We start from the raw sequence: 19613 nt of genomic DNA on the forward strand, positions 1-19613 counted from the left end.
AAACAACAGCTGTTGCGCTCAAACACACTCTCTTTGTCACATCTTTGCTCGGATCTATGGGCTGCAGCTGCAGAAAATGGTCAGTGCAAGGGGAAAAAGGGTGAAGAACATGCAATTTTCTGAGTGCGATTTTCGCGACTTTTCCATCCTAGGAAACGACTTCGAAGTGAAGTCTTTCTTTCCCAAAGAGGAAAAGAAAACATGTGGCTGAGAAATAGAGATCCTGTCCTGTATCCTCAGGAAGCGAGTCCCTGTCCTGTAGATGACCCAGATCCTGGGGGACCCCTTCTCCCCAAAGGGGTGAGGGGCATGCCGTTGTCAGGCAACGAGGCTGGGGTTGGGGAGACAGAGCTTGCTCGTAGCGCGTGAGGACAAGATGTGCCTTCAAAAGAAAACTATAATTACACAGAGACCGAGAAGCATTTGCAGAAAATCACTATCTCAACTGAATCCACATCCTGTTAATCAAAGAGGTCGAGGCCCTTTTGATTATCAGACTAAATATTTTTAGGCAATATCCCTGAATGCCTGGAAAGAACATGAGCGGCATCAGTGGAAGGAGAAAAAAATCCATTTTCAGATAAAAAGGCAAGTCGGGCGCATCACAGGGAGAAAATCAGCCAGAGAAAATTCATCAAAGGAAGTGGCCCCCCAAAACTACCCATGCCTGTGCTGTCTCTATCACAACAGCCCTTACCCTGATCCTGCTCCACTCCCTTTCTTCCAAACACCCAGACAGTGGCTTAGACTTCTGAGTCTCTTCGCATTTATTTGATCAAAGCCCGAGAGAAAGCCCCGAAAAGTGATTGAGGATGAGGAGAGAGAAATTGATGGAGATGATTACTGTCGTAAAGCAATGTCGAGTGGCTCACCACGTAGAGATGAAAATGACATTGAACTCGAGGCTCTTGAAGTCCCAGTCAAGGCTGGTAAAAGTCAGCCTGAAATTGTCCTGATGTGCTCCTTCTTGATGTGTGACAAATAAACGCATCTCTCCCCGCCCCCAATCTCAAACACCCCCCATTACAATTTTTGGCAATGGCAAATCTTCTTAGTACACAGTACTGTCTGGAAAAGTGTTTGCTATGTCATGAATGCATTCTATTTCCAGAACTAAGAGCCGGTCTAACTTTTCCAGTGATCAGAGAAGATTGCTTCTTCATAATTCTCTTATTGATCAAAGTGGGCTCTGGTGACTGCTTAACTTCTGAATACCCAATAACCAATCCGCAGTCCCTCTCTCTCCAAGAACTCCCAAATTACTCCTTCTTTCAAACAGACGCACGTCCCCTATGTCTGTCCTACACAAATAACTCCTGCAAATCAATAAAAATATACAGCACTCTGAGGAGACCTGTGATTACCACCAATGACTGAATTTATTATAGAAATAAAACACATTAATAAAAGTCTAGGAAATGGTACACACCACACAGTTTCTAGATGTTCCCTAGAGTTCTAGGGAAGATGATGAGGCTCAACCTAATATGAAGTGAACGTCAGTAGTACTTTCTGCAAGAATTCTGTGTTTGAAGCACAACATCTGGACCTCTGGACCTCTCTCTTGCTGCCCTTACAAGATTCCGCCCAGTAGAATAGTGCAAGACACATGTACTTTTGTGAGTACAAAGAGATTATTGATTTACGGAGACAAGAACGATAGACAAGATTACGAAGCTGTAGTCTAACCACCGAATAGAATGCCTCTCTATTAGAAAAGATAAAATCTTGCCTTTTGCAACAAATATGGATGGAACCAGAAGTGATTAGGCCAAGCGAAATAAGTCAGAAAGCGAAAGACAATTATGGGATGTCTTCCCTCAACTCTAAGTGCTGGAACCATCCAGAGTGGAGGCCAGGGCCTCAGAGGCAATGAGGGGGCGCACCTTATCTTTGTTCACCTAAAGGAAGGAGATTCTCAGGGAGGCAATGAGGGATCCATTTCTCTAACCAGGGTGGTCAGTCAAACACAGTGGGGAACCTCCAACCTGGGGTTCAGTTGGATAGCACTGGGAACTGTTTGGGCGGGTGTGATAGTCTGCCAACCTGCAGGTTAAAGGTAAAGGTAAAGGCCCTCCCGTTGATCGTCGATTTGCTCGAGCGGGCCCAGTAACGTCTCCATTGGAGACCTTGTTGTTACTGTGTCTGGCATATCGAATACTCTCGGTAGCTTGCCGGGCTCTCCGAGAGGGGCGGAGGAATCGAACTCGGGTCGGCCATGTTGGCTGCTTGTAAGGCGAACGCCCTACCTGCTGTGCTATCGCTCCAGCCAGGTTAAGAAATATAATCCAGACACTTACACCCCAGACGTTATTGTATTGTAAACCGGTGCTCAAGCAATACGACTTGAGTCGGAAAAACTACAGCACGCAAGCTCAGAAAGAAAAAGGGCAAGAATCGGAAATGCACCAAGTCGGCTCGTCAGAATCCCACATCTCTGAGTACAACGGCAAAGAAAATGTCACACATTTGCCCTGCCCTGGCGCCTGATGGCATGATGAAATGGAGGGTATTCCAGTGAGTTTGAACTTCTGGGTGCATGCTGATTTGAAACTCGCCCTAAAGATCAGAGCTTTATATGGGAAACTTGCTCCTAGTTTCCTGTAATAACCAGTGGCCTGACATCAGGCACATTCACTCACCCACAATGTCTGGAACCCACAGACAGCCAAGCTCGAGTAATGTGACCAGGACTTCTGGAAGAACATGGACTTGTTTCTGCTCAAGTCAGAACTGGAGTCAGCAATGGCCCAACTGCACCTTCCCCAATCTTTCGGGAATGTGACATCTGGCCAGAAAGCTTTTTTTTTTTTGCTTTTTTTTTTGACGGGGGGTCACACCCAGGGGTGAACAGGGGTTACTCCTGCTTCATGCACTCAGGAATTACTCCTGGCCGTGCTTGGAGGACAATATGGGATTCTGGGAATAGAACCCGGGCCGGCCGTGTGCAAGGCAAATGCCCTACCCACTGTGCTATCACTCCAGCCCCTGACCAGGAAGCTTTTCATTGCTGGGGTATTTTGTCTCTGAAATGTGGCTCTTCCTCAAATCAATTTATGGTTTTGTTCATAAAGAAATAAAGCCCAGGGGCTGGAGCAATAGCACAGCTGGTAGGGTGTTTGCTTTGCAAGTGGCTGACCCATGTTCGATTCCCAGCATCCCATATGGTCCCCTGAGCACCACCACGGGTGATTCCTGAGTGTAGAGCCAGGAGGAACCCCTGTGCATCGCCGGGTGTGACCCAAAAAGCAATAAATAAATAAATAAAGCCCAATTATTAAAGACAAAGCAACCCCAAAACATTCCCTCTCGTAGACCATGTTTAAATTGTGGGAACACGGACTTCACTGAAACGTGCTGTGACCTGTCAGAGGTTGTTGTGAGAAAGGATCACCTACAGAATCAGAGGATTCATGTGACCAATGCCACAATCCAAAGGTTCCTTCCTCTTGTCCCTCAAGCGTTCAAGTTTGCAACTCAACAGTATAAACTGTGACTCAGCAAATAAAGCACCAATACAGTGTAGGGTGGAATTTCAACCCAGTGGATAAAACATGCAATGCTACAACTGTTTCTTTTCTTCTTTCACATCCTCCAGTCACAACTAAAAGCTTCCTTTAAACCGCCTGGGTTTTGTTCTCTTAAAATCAGCCCTCTGCATTACTTTCCTGTGGGGGATACTTGGAAACGTAATTGCTGGGGAGAACCACAGTTGTACACTATTGTCAAAAACTAAACAATGTTGTTTTTCCCCACTGCCATTAGTCAGGGTATCGGCTCCATAGTGTGTGTTGTGTACACAAACCTTGGAAGAGACAGGAAATCTTTGGGAGCTTTACCAAGATCCCCGTTTGCTCTATCAGCTGTAGAATACCTATTGAAATACAACAGTGAATTCAGCTATCTTCCCCCCTGGCAGAACAATAGAACAGAATTTCCGTTGAATCACAAATACATCCCTACCAACATAACCACAACTCAACACCCCCACACAAAAGCACACTCACACACACAGACACACACAGTTGAATCACACAAACACACCCCTACCAACATAACCACAACTTAACACCCCCACATAAAAGCATACTCACACACACAGAGACAAACACACACACACACACACACACACACACACACATACACACATTCATGCACAGAATCGTTTCTGAGCAATTTTTATGAAACCATAGTTCTATGCACAATACATTTAATTCACTTGAGCTCAACTCTATTTACTGAAAACAGGATGGGACTTGAAAGTCACAACTGGTTTGCGTCGCAGAGGTCTACATCTGTCAACAGAACCAACAACATGGGGCACTGGCTAACAGATGAACTGCACTGCACTGCACTGCCCTCCCATTGTTCCTCGATTTGCTTGAGCGGGCCCAGTAACATCTTCATTTGAGACTTGTTACTGTGTTTGGCATATCGAATACATCACAGGTAGCTTGCCAGGCTTTGCCTTGCAGGCGAGATACTCTCGGTAGCTTGCCTGGCTCTCCGAGAGGGGTGGAGGAATCAAACCCAGGTCAGCCGGGCTGGCTGCACACAAGGCAAAAGCCCTACCACTGTGCTATCACTCCAGCCCACAGATGAACTCCCTAAACTAAATCATTAAGCCAGCCATTGGTTCTTTGAATACCCCACTTTGCTGATCTGACCGATGAACCATCAGTCAATAAGGTAAAATGAATGGACCAATGGCCCGTTCATTCACAGAAAACCCAACTGTGAGAAACTAACCAAGTGAATGGCTTGTTAACAGAGAAACAGCCAAGTGAAATCCATCCAGACTAACCTCGACCTCCTCCAGGAGGAATCGGAGGAAACTCGAACCAGCCACAAGAAGTTCAGCATGCACCCGAGTGAGCACACCCCATGAACGCCACAAGTATGAATGTCGCCTGGATTCGTCCTGCAGGACTAGGAATGGATCATGCCAGTGTACTTACGGAGGTTATTTATGGGGGCTCTGGTGTCCGTGTTCTCATAGTGCTGGACGTGGACCACAATGTTGAGATCCCTCTCCATGTGCTCTGTGTTGCAGTGACCTTGTGGCCTCATGACATCCGCAAGGGCCCTGGAAGAATAAAGGATATAAGTCTGTTCATTCCAAATGCAACCATTCATCCCTCTCTGTGCTCTGAGCTGGTGGACATGAGACAAGGTCGCTTTCTCCATGGAGCTGCTAGGCTAGCTGAGGGCCTGGGAGGGAATACAGAGAAAGAAGTGAGCGAGGAGTAAAATCACAACACTTAGGTCATGTCTAACAGTGTTTTTCAGGCTTCCGACACCTGCAGATCAGCACCTGTCCAGCACACTGGCCCACAAACTGGCAGTGATCATCAAGGGGGTAGACCAGTTGTCCCTGACCTTTCTGCATTAGCCTACTCACACTGGGCTACAGACCTGTGGTTGAAGAACACCAGTGTAAAGGCTCTGTGCCTAGCAGGTCACAAGTCTCTCACAACTGCCGTGGGACAGCAATATTTCGCACCGCAGCAAGTCATCCAGAGGACAAGAGGATGAAAATATAGCCTGTGTCCAACATTTCATAAGACTGAGTCTAACACTCACGTGATGAAGTACTTACACTTAGCCAGCTCAGTGCTAACCACGATGCATGCCTTCATTCAACTAAGCAACCTCGAGATCCCATCTGCATAGTCTTTTTGCCTTCTTCGTACATGAACAAACAAAGCTTCTGAGAGGTGAATTCACCAGCTCACGGGTACACAGTAAGCTGAAGCATGAGGATTTGATCCTCTTTGTCCTCTGCATCTGCCCACTGGAGATTGGGTTTCCTGTAGCTAACCCAAAGGGATTAGTTTGGGGTACGAAGGGAGGGTGCAGGAATCCATCCAGCTCATGCTGATGCCCAGGATCTCTGCACCAAGGGGAAGAGTGGAGGGGGGCAGGTGTCCGTCTGCTTCAGATCTTTCCTATTTATCCTACTGCTGAATCACCCTGACATTCAGCCCATGGCCCGTATTCTTCTCTCTATTCTTTTTCTCTTAAACAGAAAAGTGGTTGCCCTAATGAATGAGGTGACCAGAGACAGTAGCAATTGATTATCCCACAGCTCCAGAGGTGGAAGTTTGCTGCCAAGAAGGAGCAGACTCGGAAAGCTCCAGGATCTCCTGCCTTGCATCTGCTTAGCGCATGGCTGAATGTTCCGGACATGCGCTGCTTGGTGAGTCCCCAGCCTGTCCCTGACTCTGACTTCTCTTCTACATCTTCTTAGAAGGCCACCAGTTGTAGTGGATTATGGCCTTCCCACCTCAGTTTGGTCTGACCTGCTCTTAACTCACTATATCCACAGAAAGCCTGGTTCCAAAGAAGGTCGAGGGACCAGGAGTCAGAATATCAATAAATCTTTGTGGAGAAAAGACACCTCAGAGGACAAATGGTAATTATAGACTCAACTGCCATCTGTTGAATGGGAATCATTAACATCACTTGCCACCGCTGTATAATATTCCACTCTAGCCAGGCCTACTTCACTCACCTGCAGGGGTGAACATCTCCACAGGCAGCTACCCAGAATCAGCACCCTGGCAGTCAACACCTAGCACCCTGCACATCTGCTTCCCCAGTGAAGTGATCCTAGATGCTCCCCAGGTCCTGCCTCTGGAAGTCATACGTGATGCACTATCTCTGCCGGGCCTCCTCTTGGACCAGGGGGAGCTTCTCCAGGAAATGCAGCCACAAGCCAGGCAGCCAGGTTTCGTGCTCTCGCCAGATGCTCTGAGCCAACCTGCACCCTCAGACATCACACCAGGAGAGACAGAAGGAAGGTGGGCTGTCAGTGAGGAGCCCACACATTGTACCTAAACACCCAGCATCACCCCTCACCCTGTCTTCTGAAATGTACCCCAGGAGATGATGACAGTCATGTCCACGAGGCTCAAACAAGGGCAAGTTGTCTAAATGTGGATTTTCAGACCCATCTTGACTTAGGAATCCAGCCATTTGCCAGCTCCTGGGACGTGGCCCCCCACAATCTATCTTTCACAGCACACAGCCCACCCTCCTCCATCCAAGGCTGCTACTCAATGAGGTAGAGACTCTATGAAGGGCAGTGAGAGAGTCTAAGAGAGGTTTGAGAGAGGGACTGAGATTAAGGGGTCCTGGGACAAGAACCCCAGTGGGGAGAAGCACCCAAGAAGCACACGTGAACCCCAGCTGATAGAGACAAAGACTGAGACTGTTGAGAGAGAGGATGTAACAATCGCTCATTCATTCATTCACTCAACATGTTACTGAGGCCCAAGAGACAGCACAGTGAGGAGGGCATTTGCCTTGCATGCATCCAGCCTGGGTTCAATCCCCGGAATCCCCCATGGTCCCCAGCGTACCACAAGCAGTGATTCCCTGAGCACAGAGCCAGGAGTAAGCCCTGAGCTGTATATGGCACAAAAATGAAAGCCAACCAACCCCCCACCCCCCAAAAAACCCAAATATCCATTGCCTGCTACATGCCAGATTCTATCCCAGGACAAAGTACGTGGGCCCTGCCTTCCAACAGCTCATAATCCAGGAGAGACAGTTTTTTTTTAAACGAGCCATGGCCCATGAATCCATCGGGGCTGCACCAACAAAAGGCGAGTGTGCTCAGGAGCAGTGCTCCTCACCAACTTGCTTGGTAATGGGTACACAAAAAAACAGTTCTTTGGGGTGGAAGGTGATTCAGGCAAAGAGAAGAAATCAAGTCAGTGTCCTAGATGTCATGGCGTGGATAAAAGTCGAAAACATCATGCTAAGGAAAAGAAGGCACAGGCGGATGGTTCCATGGAAGGAACTGTTGAGAGTCGGCAAGGCAACAAGACAGAAACAGGGTCAATAGTACTCGGGGGCTAGGAGTGCTTTTGGGGGTGATGGGTGAGTGCTAGGGGGTGAGATGTTCTCTACAGGATAATCAAAGTGTTCTCGAAAAAGTGGGACAGTAATTTGACTTTGTGAATACGCCAAAAATACTGACTTGATTTTTTTTCTTTCTTTGGCTTTTGGGGCCACCCCTAGCAGTGTTCAGGGCTTGCTCCTGGCTCTGTGCTCAGGGATCACTCCTGGCAGGACTCGGGAGACCATATGGGATGCTGGAGAATCAATCCCAGATTGGTCACAGGCAAGGCAACCACTCTCTGTATTATCTCTCCAGCCTTGCATATTCTTTTTCATTCTAAGGGAAGGGCAGGATAACTAGGGGTCCATCAGGAAAACCTTCCTCTGCAGTTGGAACATGAGTTGAACCCTGAGTGGAGAAGAGCAGCTGTCACAAAAAAAAAAATGCTTAACAGAATGGCTGGAGTGATAGTATAATGGATAGGTGTCTGCCTTGCACGCGGCCAACCTGGGTTTGATTCCCTGACATCCCATGTGGCCTCCTGAGCACTAACAGGAATAACACCTGAGTACAGAGCCAGGAGTAACCCCTGAGCACCACTAGGTGGACACACACACACACACACACAAAACACACACATATACACACACACACAAAGACGCTAAAAAGAGGCCAGAGAGATAGTATAAAGGTAAGGCACCTGCCTTAAAAGCAGCTGACCCTGGTTTGACTCTCCAGCACTGCACAGTCCCCTGAGCACTGCCAGAGCACTGAGCCAGGAATAAGTCCTAAGCACCACCAGATGTGGCCCCAAAAAGAGCAACCCCCCCCCAAATAAAATGCTACTAAAAAAATCATTCTGGGCCAGTGCAAAAGCTGTGAGCCAAAGGTTGAGCTGTTCCAGACTAAGAAAGCCAATGGGCTCTCGGGTCGTGACTAGCAGAGGAACATCCCAAGGCAGCCAGCAGCGAGCAGACCCTTTGATAGAGGGGAGGAAGTCCTCACATTAACCCAGCGGGCTCCACAGAGATGGGGCTCAGAAGCAGTGTCTCTGAGCAGGGCTCTGCCTCTCGGGAAGGCAAGTGATGACCCGAAGCCCCAAGGGGTTGCGGAAGGCCTGCTGGAGGCAGAGACACCTCCTTTGCCACCTAACCCCCAAACAGGCCCGGTTCTGCATGCTGAGACTCAGGGTCTCTCCGCGCACACATGCCCAAAGCTGACTGGGAACTTTGCAACATGCTCAACGAGGCATAGCTTCCCGCAGAGATTTGAGGAGTCCTCCCCAAATCTTGAACTATTCAGACATCCCTGAGTAACCGGGATGGCGCTGGAAAACTCAACCAGTACCACCCATCCCCACAGGGCCCTGGATGGTTCCTGAAGCCCAGACTCCAGGAGAGTCATCTAAGAAAACAAAACATCTGGTTCAGAGGCCAGAGCAATAGTACAGCGGGTAGGGCGTTTGCCTTGCACGCGGCCAACCCGGGTTCAATCCCCAGCATCCCAGAGGGTCCCCCAAGCACAACCAGGAGTAATTCCTGAGTGCAGAGCCAAGAGTAACCCCTGAGCATCACTGGGTGTGGCCCCCTCCACAAAAAAAAAGTTCACTTCCTCCAAGGTAGCCCATCCCAGAACACACAGAGAGGAGGTTTCTTCAATATCCTACACCCCTTGAGGTTGATGGGGGAGGAGGGAGGACTGGAGAGTTCCAGTATATGGTCTGTAGTCTATCAAAGTGACAAATGGTGGGGCGCACCAGGAAGGACCTGGGGGTGTGGTTAGCTTTCTGGAATCGTGTTTTCTTATTCTTTTGACAATTCCCTTAGCAGGAAATCCAGGCCATCCAGTATTTGCGCATCAAATTTGGGGGTCTCGCCATACAGTTCTTGATGGTGGCTTCCCCAGTTAACATTCCCACCAGAGTCCAAGGTTTCCTTATGCTCTGCATCCTTGCCATTACTTATTTCTTTTCTTTGTGATAATCATCACTAAATAACTAAGTCAACCCTTAGACTACAGGAGCAAAGAACTGGTCCCCAGAAGGGAAAGAATGGGGGAAGGGGTCAAGTGTATGATTACGGATGGAAATGGTGACAAGCAGAGTGGACCATACACAGACACGCATATCGATGTCCATGCACTTGCAGTCTATAGAACAATAGCGACAAATCAAGATGTTTTTAAACTGGAAAATTGATTTGAAAATGTGCATTGAGGGATTGGTGTGCTGGGACAGCAGGTACAGCACTCGCCTCGTTGGTGGCTGACCCAAGTTCAATTCCTTGCCCCACACAAGGTTCGCTGGGCCCCACTAAGAGTGATCCCTGAGCACAGAGCAAGGAGGAAGCCCAAAGGACAGCCAGCTATGGAATTCATTAACAAATAATACAATGTGTCTTGAGGCTGGTGCTCTGGGTGTCAGAAGACTGGATGATAACCTGGTCCCCAGACACAGGAGGGTGACTTCGGTGGCACTGCGCTTGATGTGTGTGACCTGAAAGTGCAGAAATGAGGGTGATTTTGTGCTCACTAAACTCGCCTTCACTATGCCGATGCATAGCTTAAAAAATATCCCTCCCATCTGAAGAGAAGAGTAAGCCTTGCTCATGGTTGCAGCCAGGACCCGCGTTCGAATCCCAGCACAGCACTGCCGGAAGTGGCGTCAGAGCAGCCTAGAAAGCGACAGGCAAGCACCAAGAAACAACCTACAGGTTCTCCTGTCTTCTCCCACAAGACTCAAACAGGGAGGGACAGAGCCAGCCCAAACAAAATCAGCCAAAAAAGAATCAAAACTCTCAGGATTCAAAATACAGATCTCTTTATTCACAGGGAACCGCACCCACAACATACATAACCTTTGGAGGCATCAGTGTTTGATCACATGAAATCATCAGAATCATAAGTCATCAAAATGTGTGCTTTGCAGTGTTGGCCGTGGGTGCAGACTTCACGTCAAAACATACGTGCATATACTGAAACGCACACTAAAAAAAAAAAAAGAATAGGGAAGTGTCCAAAGATGTTTTCCTGAATTAAATGGTGGACACAACCAACTCCAAGTTAAGCTAATACCCAGGTCTAATCTGTGGCTTCTTCAAACTTTCCTGCAGTCTCACATTCCCTCTGGGGCTGGTCAAAACACAATCCTGGGGCTGGAGTGATAGCACAGTGGGTAAGGCGTTTGCCTTGCACGCGGCCAACCTGGGTTCGATTCCCAGCATCCCATCTGGTCCCCTGAGCACCGCCAGGAGTCATTCCTGAGTGCAGGGCCAGGAGGAACCCCTGTGCATCGCTGGGTGTGACCCAAAAAGCAAAAAAAAAACCCACAATCCTGGGGCTGGAGAGATAATATAGTAGGGAAGGTGCCTGCCTGGCACGCAACTGACCTGGGTTCAATCCCCGGCACCATATACGGTTCCTGAGCCCCACCCGAAGTGCTCCCAGAACACTAGAGCCAGGAGTAAGTCCTGTGTGGCCCCAGAACCAAAAAAAAAAAAAAAAAAAGAAATCAAATCAAACAGCAATCCCATTTCAGTGAGTCTGACCCAGGACCAGTGATGCTTCTGGCACTCCCAGCTGAGAGGCTCAGTTCCCAGCAGCTAATCGCCAGGTCGCACTGAGTAGCAAGATCCTCCACGTGACTGAGGTTGCCACCTGGTCAAATGTTCTTCTGCCCAACTGTGCCCTGGATGTGATGAAACGTCCACCAGCAGACACGATCCAGTTGCATTGGCTGCAATTCTTAGGTGGGCTCCGTCCCATCAGTCGAAGAGCTGAGTAGGCCCTCAAAGCAGAGCCTCTCGGGACTCAGTGAATTTCTCTTCCAACCTGGACACAAGGTCCGCAGAATGGGACTTCCAGACTGACCTCCTGATCGAAGAGAGCCACCTCTATCCCAGGCAGCTCCAGTCCTACTTCTCCAAAGAATCCAAGTGCTTTGCGGTTCTGTATGGAAGAAACTCCCCTTCCCCTCAGTGCAGTGTGGAACTAGCTCTGCGGTAGTGCGGTCCTCCTGCTGGGAAGCCAAGGGGGGCTGAGGACCCACACCATTGTGGGCCCTTCCATCACCTGCTCCCTGTGGCCAGCACTGGCCACTTGTCCTCTTCACGCTCCCGTCCCAGCTCTCAGCAGTGCCAGGGACACCATAAAGGACACACCATGGACTAAATATAGAGGGATGTAGCAGCGAGGGGACGGACTCGGAGAGGGTTTCCTCCTCCGCGTGTGAGAAGCTGCACTGGCCCAGCGTAGAAGAGGTCGCCCGCGTCCGCACTGCTGCCAACGGCCGGGGAAGGAAGCAATCGACTATGCACCAGTGGGTTGCTGAGTAAACCTCACACGGGAACACCGAAGGAAGGAAGGAGCGTTGGTTGACCGCCCGGAGGGCCTGAGGCATGGGAGAGCACGCGGCACCCCCAGATGGTGAGGAACAGCCGTGCGGAGATGGTGGCTTTGGAGCGAAGCCTCCGAGAAGAGACCAGCCATGCAAAGTCCAGCGGAAGGGGATTAGAATCAAGTCCACAGGATGCTACCCAGGTGGCCACACACAGCCTGGGCTCGGTCGCAGAACCAAAGCCAAACACTGTGAAGGCGACATTTCCAAACAGCTCCGAGCACTAGATCTTGCTTCCCTGGGGAGGAAGGGATGGTGCCAAGGCTGAAAGCACGTTCAGGCTTCTCAACTCTGAAGAGGATTCCAGAGCCTTCCCTCAGGCACCCTCGGGAAGCATCATTTATTTTTCAGGTCCAATGCAAAGTCCGAGGGCCTGAGGGAACTTTAACCCTTCCTCAGAGCTCGTCAGACTAGACACTTAGAACACATGCTAGACACTTAAAAAGTGCACAAGTCATTGTGGAACAAATGCCACCCAAGCCCCAGTAAAGTGGGTTTCGGTTCCCAAAGAGAGGCATGCATTCAAGAAAAGGGAATTCCGAGGCTTTTTCTCTCGTGGGTTGGTGCCCCTCCAGGCAGCGGGGCTGAGCAAAACACCACAATCCCCACAACAGGGCAGGAGAAAACGGGAGTCCAGGGGAAGGTGGAAGGACAAAAAAGACAAAAATGGGAAATGGGAGACATCTGTCACTGGCTGCCAATTCTCTGCAAGGGCCACCAGCTCTTCTGAGCCACACAGGACCTGGGCCACGCCGGATGTCACTGAGGAGTCTGATTCTCTTTGAAGCACACAAGGACACACTCCAAGCAGGTGTGGGGCATTGGGTGGAAAGTTGCAAACACACAAAGCTGCCTCCCAACTGTCCCCAAGGCTGCAGCCCAGGGGCAGGGGCAGAACTTGTCCTGGTCTTGGTCTGAGTGCGGCTCCAGGGCCTGGCCACGCCCCTCACGCTGTCTCAGAATCTCTCGGGGATCTGATCAGGCAGTAATCCGTTCTGGTACTGCCCGTTCCTGCTCCAAGGCCATGCAGCCTAACGGTCAGAGACGGGGAGGGTTGGATCCAAAGGCGAGTTTCTCTTGCTGCTTTGAAACACCAAGCTCCCAAACGTGGTGTAAAATTAAACTTTTGATGTTATTTGAGGAGAATAGGGAATTTGTTTTCTTTCCCCCGCCCTCACCTCTCCATTGGGCAGGATTCTAGAATTGTGTTTTGGGAGATACACGCTGAGGAATTTAGGAACCTGGTGTCAGGTTTGTGAATTGTTCTCAAAAAAGGGGGGAAAAGGAAGAGAGAATAGGAAGAAGAGGAAAAGAAGGAAGAAAGAAGGGTGGGGAGGGGAAGGAAGGAAGGAAGGAAGGAAGGAAGGAAGGAAGGAAGGAAGGATGAAGGAAGAGAGGGAAGAGAGGAAGGAAAGGAAGGAGGGAGGGAGGGAGGGAGGAAGGAAGGAAGGAAGGAAGGAAGGAGGGAAGGAGGGAAGGGAGGAAGGAGGGAAAGGAGAAAGGAAGGAAGGAAGGAAGAAAGGAAGGAAGGAAGGAAGGAAGGAAGGAAGGAAGGAAGGAGGAAGAGGGAAGAGAGGAACGAAAGGAAGAAGGGAGGAAGGGAGGGAGGGAGGAAGGAGGGAGGGAGGGACGGAGGAAGGGAAGAAGGAAGGAAGGAAGGAAGGAAGGAAGGAAGGAAGGAAGGAGGAAGAGGGAAGAGAGGAACGAAAGGAAGAAGGGAGGAAGGGAGGGAGGGAGGGAGGAAGGAGGGAGGGAGGGACAGAGGGAGGGAAGAAGGAAAGAAGGAAGGAAGGAAGGAAGGAAGGAGGGAAGGAGGGAAGGAAGGAAAGAGGGAAGGAGAGAAGAAAGGAAGGGAAGAAGAGAGGGAGGGAGGGAGGGAGGGAGGGAGGGAGGGAGGGAAGGAAGGAGGGAGGGAGGGAGGAAGGGAAGGAGGGAGGGAGGGAGGAAGGGAAGGAGGGAGGGAGGGAGGAAGGGAAGGAAGGAGGGAGGGAGGGACAGAGGGAGGGAGGGAGGGAAGAAGGAAGGAAGGAAGGAAGGAAGGAAGGAAGGAAGGAAAGAAGGAAGGAAGGAGGGAAGGAGGGAAGGAGGGAAAAAAGGAAGGGAAGAAGGGAGGGAAGGAGGGAAGAAGGGAGGGAGGGAGGGAGGGAGGGAGGGAGGAAAGAAAGGAATGGCAATGTTGCGCCCTATCTGTGAGGGTTCCCAGCTGGGGCTATCTCTGGCCCCTGACATGTGACAGATCCTGGGAACACAGTTACTGTCACGACTGCCGTGTGGGGTGGGTGCCTACTGGCACCTAGTGAGTAGAAGCCAAGGGTGCTGCGAAGCCTCCAGCAGGCCACTAGACACAGCCCATCCCCATCCCCGCCCCCAACAGCCAGAGACCCAGATAAGAAGCTGCCCCAGAGCAAGGGAATGCGGGTGTTGGTTTATTGTCCTCAGGAGGTCGGTCACTTTGGTCCCTGGGTTTCGTGGTCGGTCCACAGTAAGAAGTGGGGAGGAACACAGGACGCGCAGGGGAAGAAGCACAGAAACACCTCGCTGGCCTCGGCCCTGCCTGCCATGGGCAGGAGTGGCACGCAGTGGCACACAGTGGCTGGGTGCACTCAGGCACATGCTGTCCGAGTCACATGCAGGGGACACCTCCCACCAGGACTGTCTCCTGTTTCCGGTCCTAATCTGCCCAGGAGACGGGAAGCGGGAACAAGCCATGACTGAGCCCGAAACCTGGCATCCTGGTGGCCTCTTCTGGGAGTGCGCAGAAGCAAGGTGGGATGACCGGAGCCGTCGGGGGGTGGCCGGCAAGCTGCCACAGGCGGGCGCAGAGTCCGGAGGAGCTGGTGCTTTCAGACGGGATGAGGGAAAACCCCCATCTCCGTGAGCCTTGAAGCCCCAAACAAAACAGAACAGAGTAAGAGGCTGAGGCCAGCCGAGCCCGGGGCCACCTGGAGGCCACTTGGGCACCTCTGGGTGACCAAACTGGAGAGACCAGCCCCGCCCAAGCAACCCTTATTCACCCCTGCTGGCAAACCCTGGGGCTGGACAGGACATGGGCAGCCGGGAGCAGGTGCAACCCACCCCCCCCCCAAGAAATACACACAGGGGCTTTATCCATGGGGGAAGCCAGACGTGGAGTGCGAGTCACCCAGATTCCTGCACCCCACTGTACACCAGACACAAAGCTGGTGCTTCTCCCAATGCGGCTAGATCTAAAGGGGCCATCAGCGGGCAGCAGATGTCTGGGGTCCATCCTGGACCTAAAGATTCACAACCTCTGAGGCTAGAACTCAACCAACGTGCATGTAAAGAAGCTTACCCCCTTCGGCCAACTGGGATGCTGACTCCATTAGCATCCTACTGCCCGGGGAGGGGGGAACCCAGGGACTGGGAGTCACCCTGTTTTCTATTTGCGTGACCTTGGGCAAGTCGACCTGAAAGGCGATTTTTCCTCCTATGTCAGAGGCGCTAAAACGGTGCTGACTCACCACAAGTTCTGAGGACTAAATGAGAGAATGTTTACACACACACACACACACACACACACACACACACTGGTACTAACATCCTTACTCAACAAGTAAAGCCTTTTCCTGCAGTAACAGAACGTGGTAAAGCCCAGATCACCTCGTTGGAGAAATTCTGAGGTAAATCAAGTGGTTTGGAGTCAGGCAAAAGACTTTTTTTTTTCTAAAGCAGCCCAGCTGGCATTCCACACAGCCAGTGGGGTACACAGCCATGCCCTCGAAAGTGCCAGTAAAACTCATCCAATCTTTGGGGAGGGTTTGCTTCCACTTCACTGTCATTTCCAGAAACAGAAAGAGGCTCTGCCCCACCAGCCTCAGGATGAGATGCTCTCTGAGCAAATCTTTCCTGATCCTCGTAGAAGCATGTGACCACACCTCTCTCCCTCAAGTCCGGGTGCTTCTTCCCCCCACCACACCCCACACCCTCCACAGCAAATCTGCAAGGGTGGGCCCAGGCCCCAGGATGGAGCATCTGTTCTCAGCCCTGGCTGGCCAGGAGACTCCTGGGCGGGGAAATCCAGGGCAGAGAGCGCCCAAGGCTGCCACCACCTTCTCCTCCTGCAGGAGGTGCCCAGAAGGTCGATGCTCCAGGAAACCTCCCTGCCTCCCTCCTCCCCACCCACTGCACCCCACACCCACACCCAACAGCGGTCTTGGGAGACGTTTTGGGGTGTGTGTTTTGTTTTTTTCGGGGGGGGGGGAGTTTGCAAGCAGAGGTCTGCGTGATGGTTTCAACTGGGGAAGGAGTTCCACCTTCCTGTCCAGGGTCTCTGCCGCAGTCCCGCTCACCTTAGCATTAAGCCCCACGACCCCAGAGGCTGCCAGGAAGTGCATACCGGCGCCCACCTCCAAGTTGGGCAGCTGGGGGGAGGGGCAGGAGGTGGGCGGGGCCTGCGCCAGACTCCATTAGTAGGTCAGAATTTCCCCAGTCCTCCCTCTGCCCCCCAGCCCCGGGTCCAGTTCCCTCCGCACCTCCCTGCTGACCCTGACCAAGAGGAACTTCTTCTCCTATGCCCCCCAAATCTCTCCCCTGCAAGCGGGAAGGGGGTGTCATCGGATACTCTCGTATAAATAGGAGAAAATAATTACTAGTGAGGTGGAGCTGTTCCTTCGCCTATTTTTGGTGGGTCTCTTTGTTCCGATTTTGCAGGCAGGCGCACGGAACGCGTGTGCACACACGAGCGCGCGCGCACAGTCCCGCGGCGAAGGTGGCGGGTGAGGGGGGCGGAGGGGGCCTGTCTGGCCACACGGGGGCCCACCCTCAGAAAGCGGGGACCACCGCCACCAGCGCTCCCGCAGCGCGCAGGCTGCCTGAGCCCCGCTGGTCCCGACCTCCCCCACTCCCCAGGGCTGGGCGCAGGCAGGGGGTCGCGTCCTCGCCATCCAAAGTTTCTGGGTAGTGTGAATTGATTGGGACGCTTAAAAAAACAAAAACAGCAAAAGGCAAATAGCCCCCATGAATCCCCCAAATGCCTTCTCCCATCTGCCGCTCCTGGCTCGTGCGGGGACTTGCATAATGGATAAAGCCAACGGGAAAGTTGACGAATCGGGTGTCTGCGGGGTGAAGGCGCGTGGGAAGGGGGCTCTGGAGTCCCCGCGAACGCCGGGCCGGGAAGGGGCGGGGGGCGCCGCGCGCCAGGGATGCCACTGCGCCCACCACCACCGCCACCGCCGCAGGAAGGGGAAGGGACCCGCGAAAGGGACGAGGACGGCCGGGCGGGGGTGCACTCAGGTCCCCCTGGGGGGGGAGCGAGGCGGCCGCTGCAGGCAAGGCTTTTGTTCTCGCCTCCTCTCCTCGCCACCTCCCTCGCCTCATTTTCGCGAGTCGTTACGAGTTGCAGGCGGCACACGCTCCCTCCCCCCCAACACACACACACACACACACACACGCAAGCGCGCGCGCACACACACACACACACGCGCGCACACACACACGCACACACACACAGAGGCGCGCGCGCGCGCGCGGGCTCACACACGCCCCCCTTCCCCGCTGGGGCTCGCCGGCCCCTGTTTACCGAAACGCTCGGCTCGGGGATCCCACGACTGGACCGCCCCCTCCCCCAAACCCAAGACTTGCGGGACCGCGGGCGCAGCCCGAACGCCGCGTCCCGGGGAGTGCTCGTGAATCCGGGGCGGGAGGCGCGAGGCGAGAGGGCGCCGCGGGGGGACGGGGGTCGCCCCGCGCGCGCGCGCGCGCCCAGCCCCGCACCTGCGCTCGGCCCGCGCCCCCCGCGCGCTCTCCGCGCCGCCCGAGTTGGCTTCCCGAGCGCCCGCCCGCCCGGGAGGGGAGGCCGGAGGGTGGGCGAAGGGGGCGCGGGGCCCGGGGGGAGGGGAGCGGGGGGCGCGGGGGAGGCGACCCACCTGGACATGTGCTCCCTCTGGGGCCGGTGCGCCTTCTCCAGCCCCAGCTTGGTGAAGATGCCCACCAGCACCATGACGGCCACCACCCCGCAGATGATGTAGACGATCAGGTTGGTCTTGTCCTTGGTGGGGTCATGCAGGGGGTCGTCCTTGCGCGCGGGGGGCTTGCCGGTGTTGAGCCAGAGCGGCGTGTCGTAGTTCGTGCAGGTGCTCTGGTTCAGCCGGCGCTTCTTGAAGGTGCAGCAGAAGCGGAAGCCACAAGTCCCGCAGCAGAAGACGAAGTCGCCCGAGCTGCAGTTGAACGGCGGGTCCCACTGGCCCATGACATCGAAGTAGCCGCGGCAGGAGTCCGGCGTGGGCGCCCGCGTGGGCGGCGCGTCCGAGACCCCCGCGCCCTCGCCGGCCTCCCCGGCGGCGGGCCCCGAGCGGTTGCCCCCCGCCAGCAGCACCACGCCGCCCAGCTGCGCCAGCTGCCCGTGCCCCGGGTGCCCGGCCCGCTCCTGCGCCCGGCACACGCGGGCGCACAGCTCGGCCAGGCAGCAGCCGAGCAGCAGCCGGAGGACGCGGCGCATCGTGTCTCCCGCCGGCCCGGGCTCCGCCGCCGCCGCCGCCGCCGCTCGAGACGCCGCCGAGGCCGCTGCCGGGGGCTGCGCGCCCCGCGGGCCGCACATGCAGGGGGACCGCGCGGGCGCCCGGGGGTCGGCGGCCCGGCCGCGATCGCCTCCCGCGCGCCGCGCACCCGCCGGGGAGGAGCGCGCCGGGCCCGGCGGGCCACGCGGGGGCAGGTCCGGCGGGGCCGGTGCCCGCGCGTCCTCTCCGCGGCCGCTCGCCGGAGCCGCTCGCCACGCGCGCCGGAGCGAGCGAGCGACACTTGTGGAATGAAGGGCGGGCGGCAGGGGAGGGGCGGGAGGAGGGGCGGGCAGAGGCGGCGCGGGCGGAGGGGGCGGGCGCCCGGGAGGGGTGACTCGGGCGGGCGCGAGCGGGGTGGGGGCGCGCCGAGCCGGGCTCCCGGCCGCTCCGATCTCCCCGCCGCGCCGCGGGACCCCCGGCCCGCGCCCCCCGCCGACCCCCGCGCGCGCCCGCGGCTCGGCGCGTGCCTCCGGCGGGGGTGCGTGCGCCGCGCGGGCCGGCCGGGAGCGGGGGCGGGCCCTCGGGGTCCCGAAACGGAGCGATCGCGGCGCACCCACTCCCCACCTCTGGGTGCGCGGGGCCGCCCGGCCCGCCCCTCGGGGAGAGCGCTCCAGCCGGACCCAGACTGACCAGGCCCCGCGAAGGATGCTCGGGGTCAAACTCGACCCGAAGACGCGCCGAGTGCCGCTGGGAGGGGCGAGCGGGTTAGGCCGCGCCCCGCGAGGTCCTTTCCGTGGGGCGCGCCAGCATCCCGGGACCCGCCACTTTTCGCCCCTCTCTAGGGGCTGTCGCGCGTTCCCTGGGCTCCACAGGAGGGCGGACCCCGCGCCCGACCCGGGGCACTGCCAGGCCCGGC

General features: G+C 54.5%; 1 protein-coding gene across 2 annotated transcripts in view; it reads right to left on the bottom strand.

Moving 5' to 3' along the window:
* Window positions 1-18723, bottom strand: part of SHISA9 (shisa family member 9) — a 261789-nt gene extending 243066 nt beyond the window's left edge. For both annotated transcript variants that reach the window (XM_056107413.1, XM_056107412.1), the window contains exons 1-2: window positions 18128-18723; window positions 4959-5086 (exon numbers count right to left, since the gene is read on the bottom strand). In XM_056107413.1, coding sequence (XP_055963388.1) covers window positions 4959-5086; window positions 18128-18699 — 700 coding nt within the window. In that variant the 5' untranslated portion in view covers window positions 18700-18723. The remainder of the gene's footprint in view (window positions 1-4958; window positions 5087-18127) is intronic.
* Window positions 18724-19613: the final 890 nt, after the last annotated feature.

Source organism: Sorex fumeus, unplaced genomic scaffold, assembly GCF_029834395.1.
Source record: "Sorex fumeus unplaced genomic scaffold, SorFum_2.1 ptg000165l, whole genome shotgun sequence".
Taxonomy (NCBI): domain Eukaryota; kingdom Metazoa; phylum Chordata; class Mammalia; order Eulipotyphla; family Soricidae; genus Sorex; species Sorex fumeus.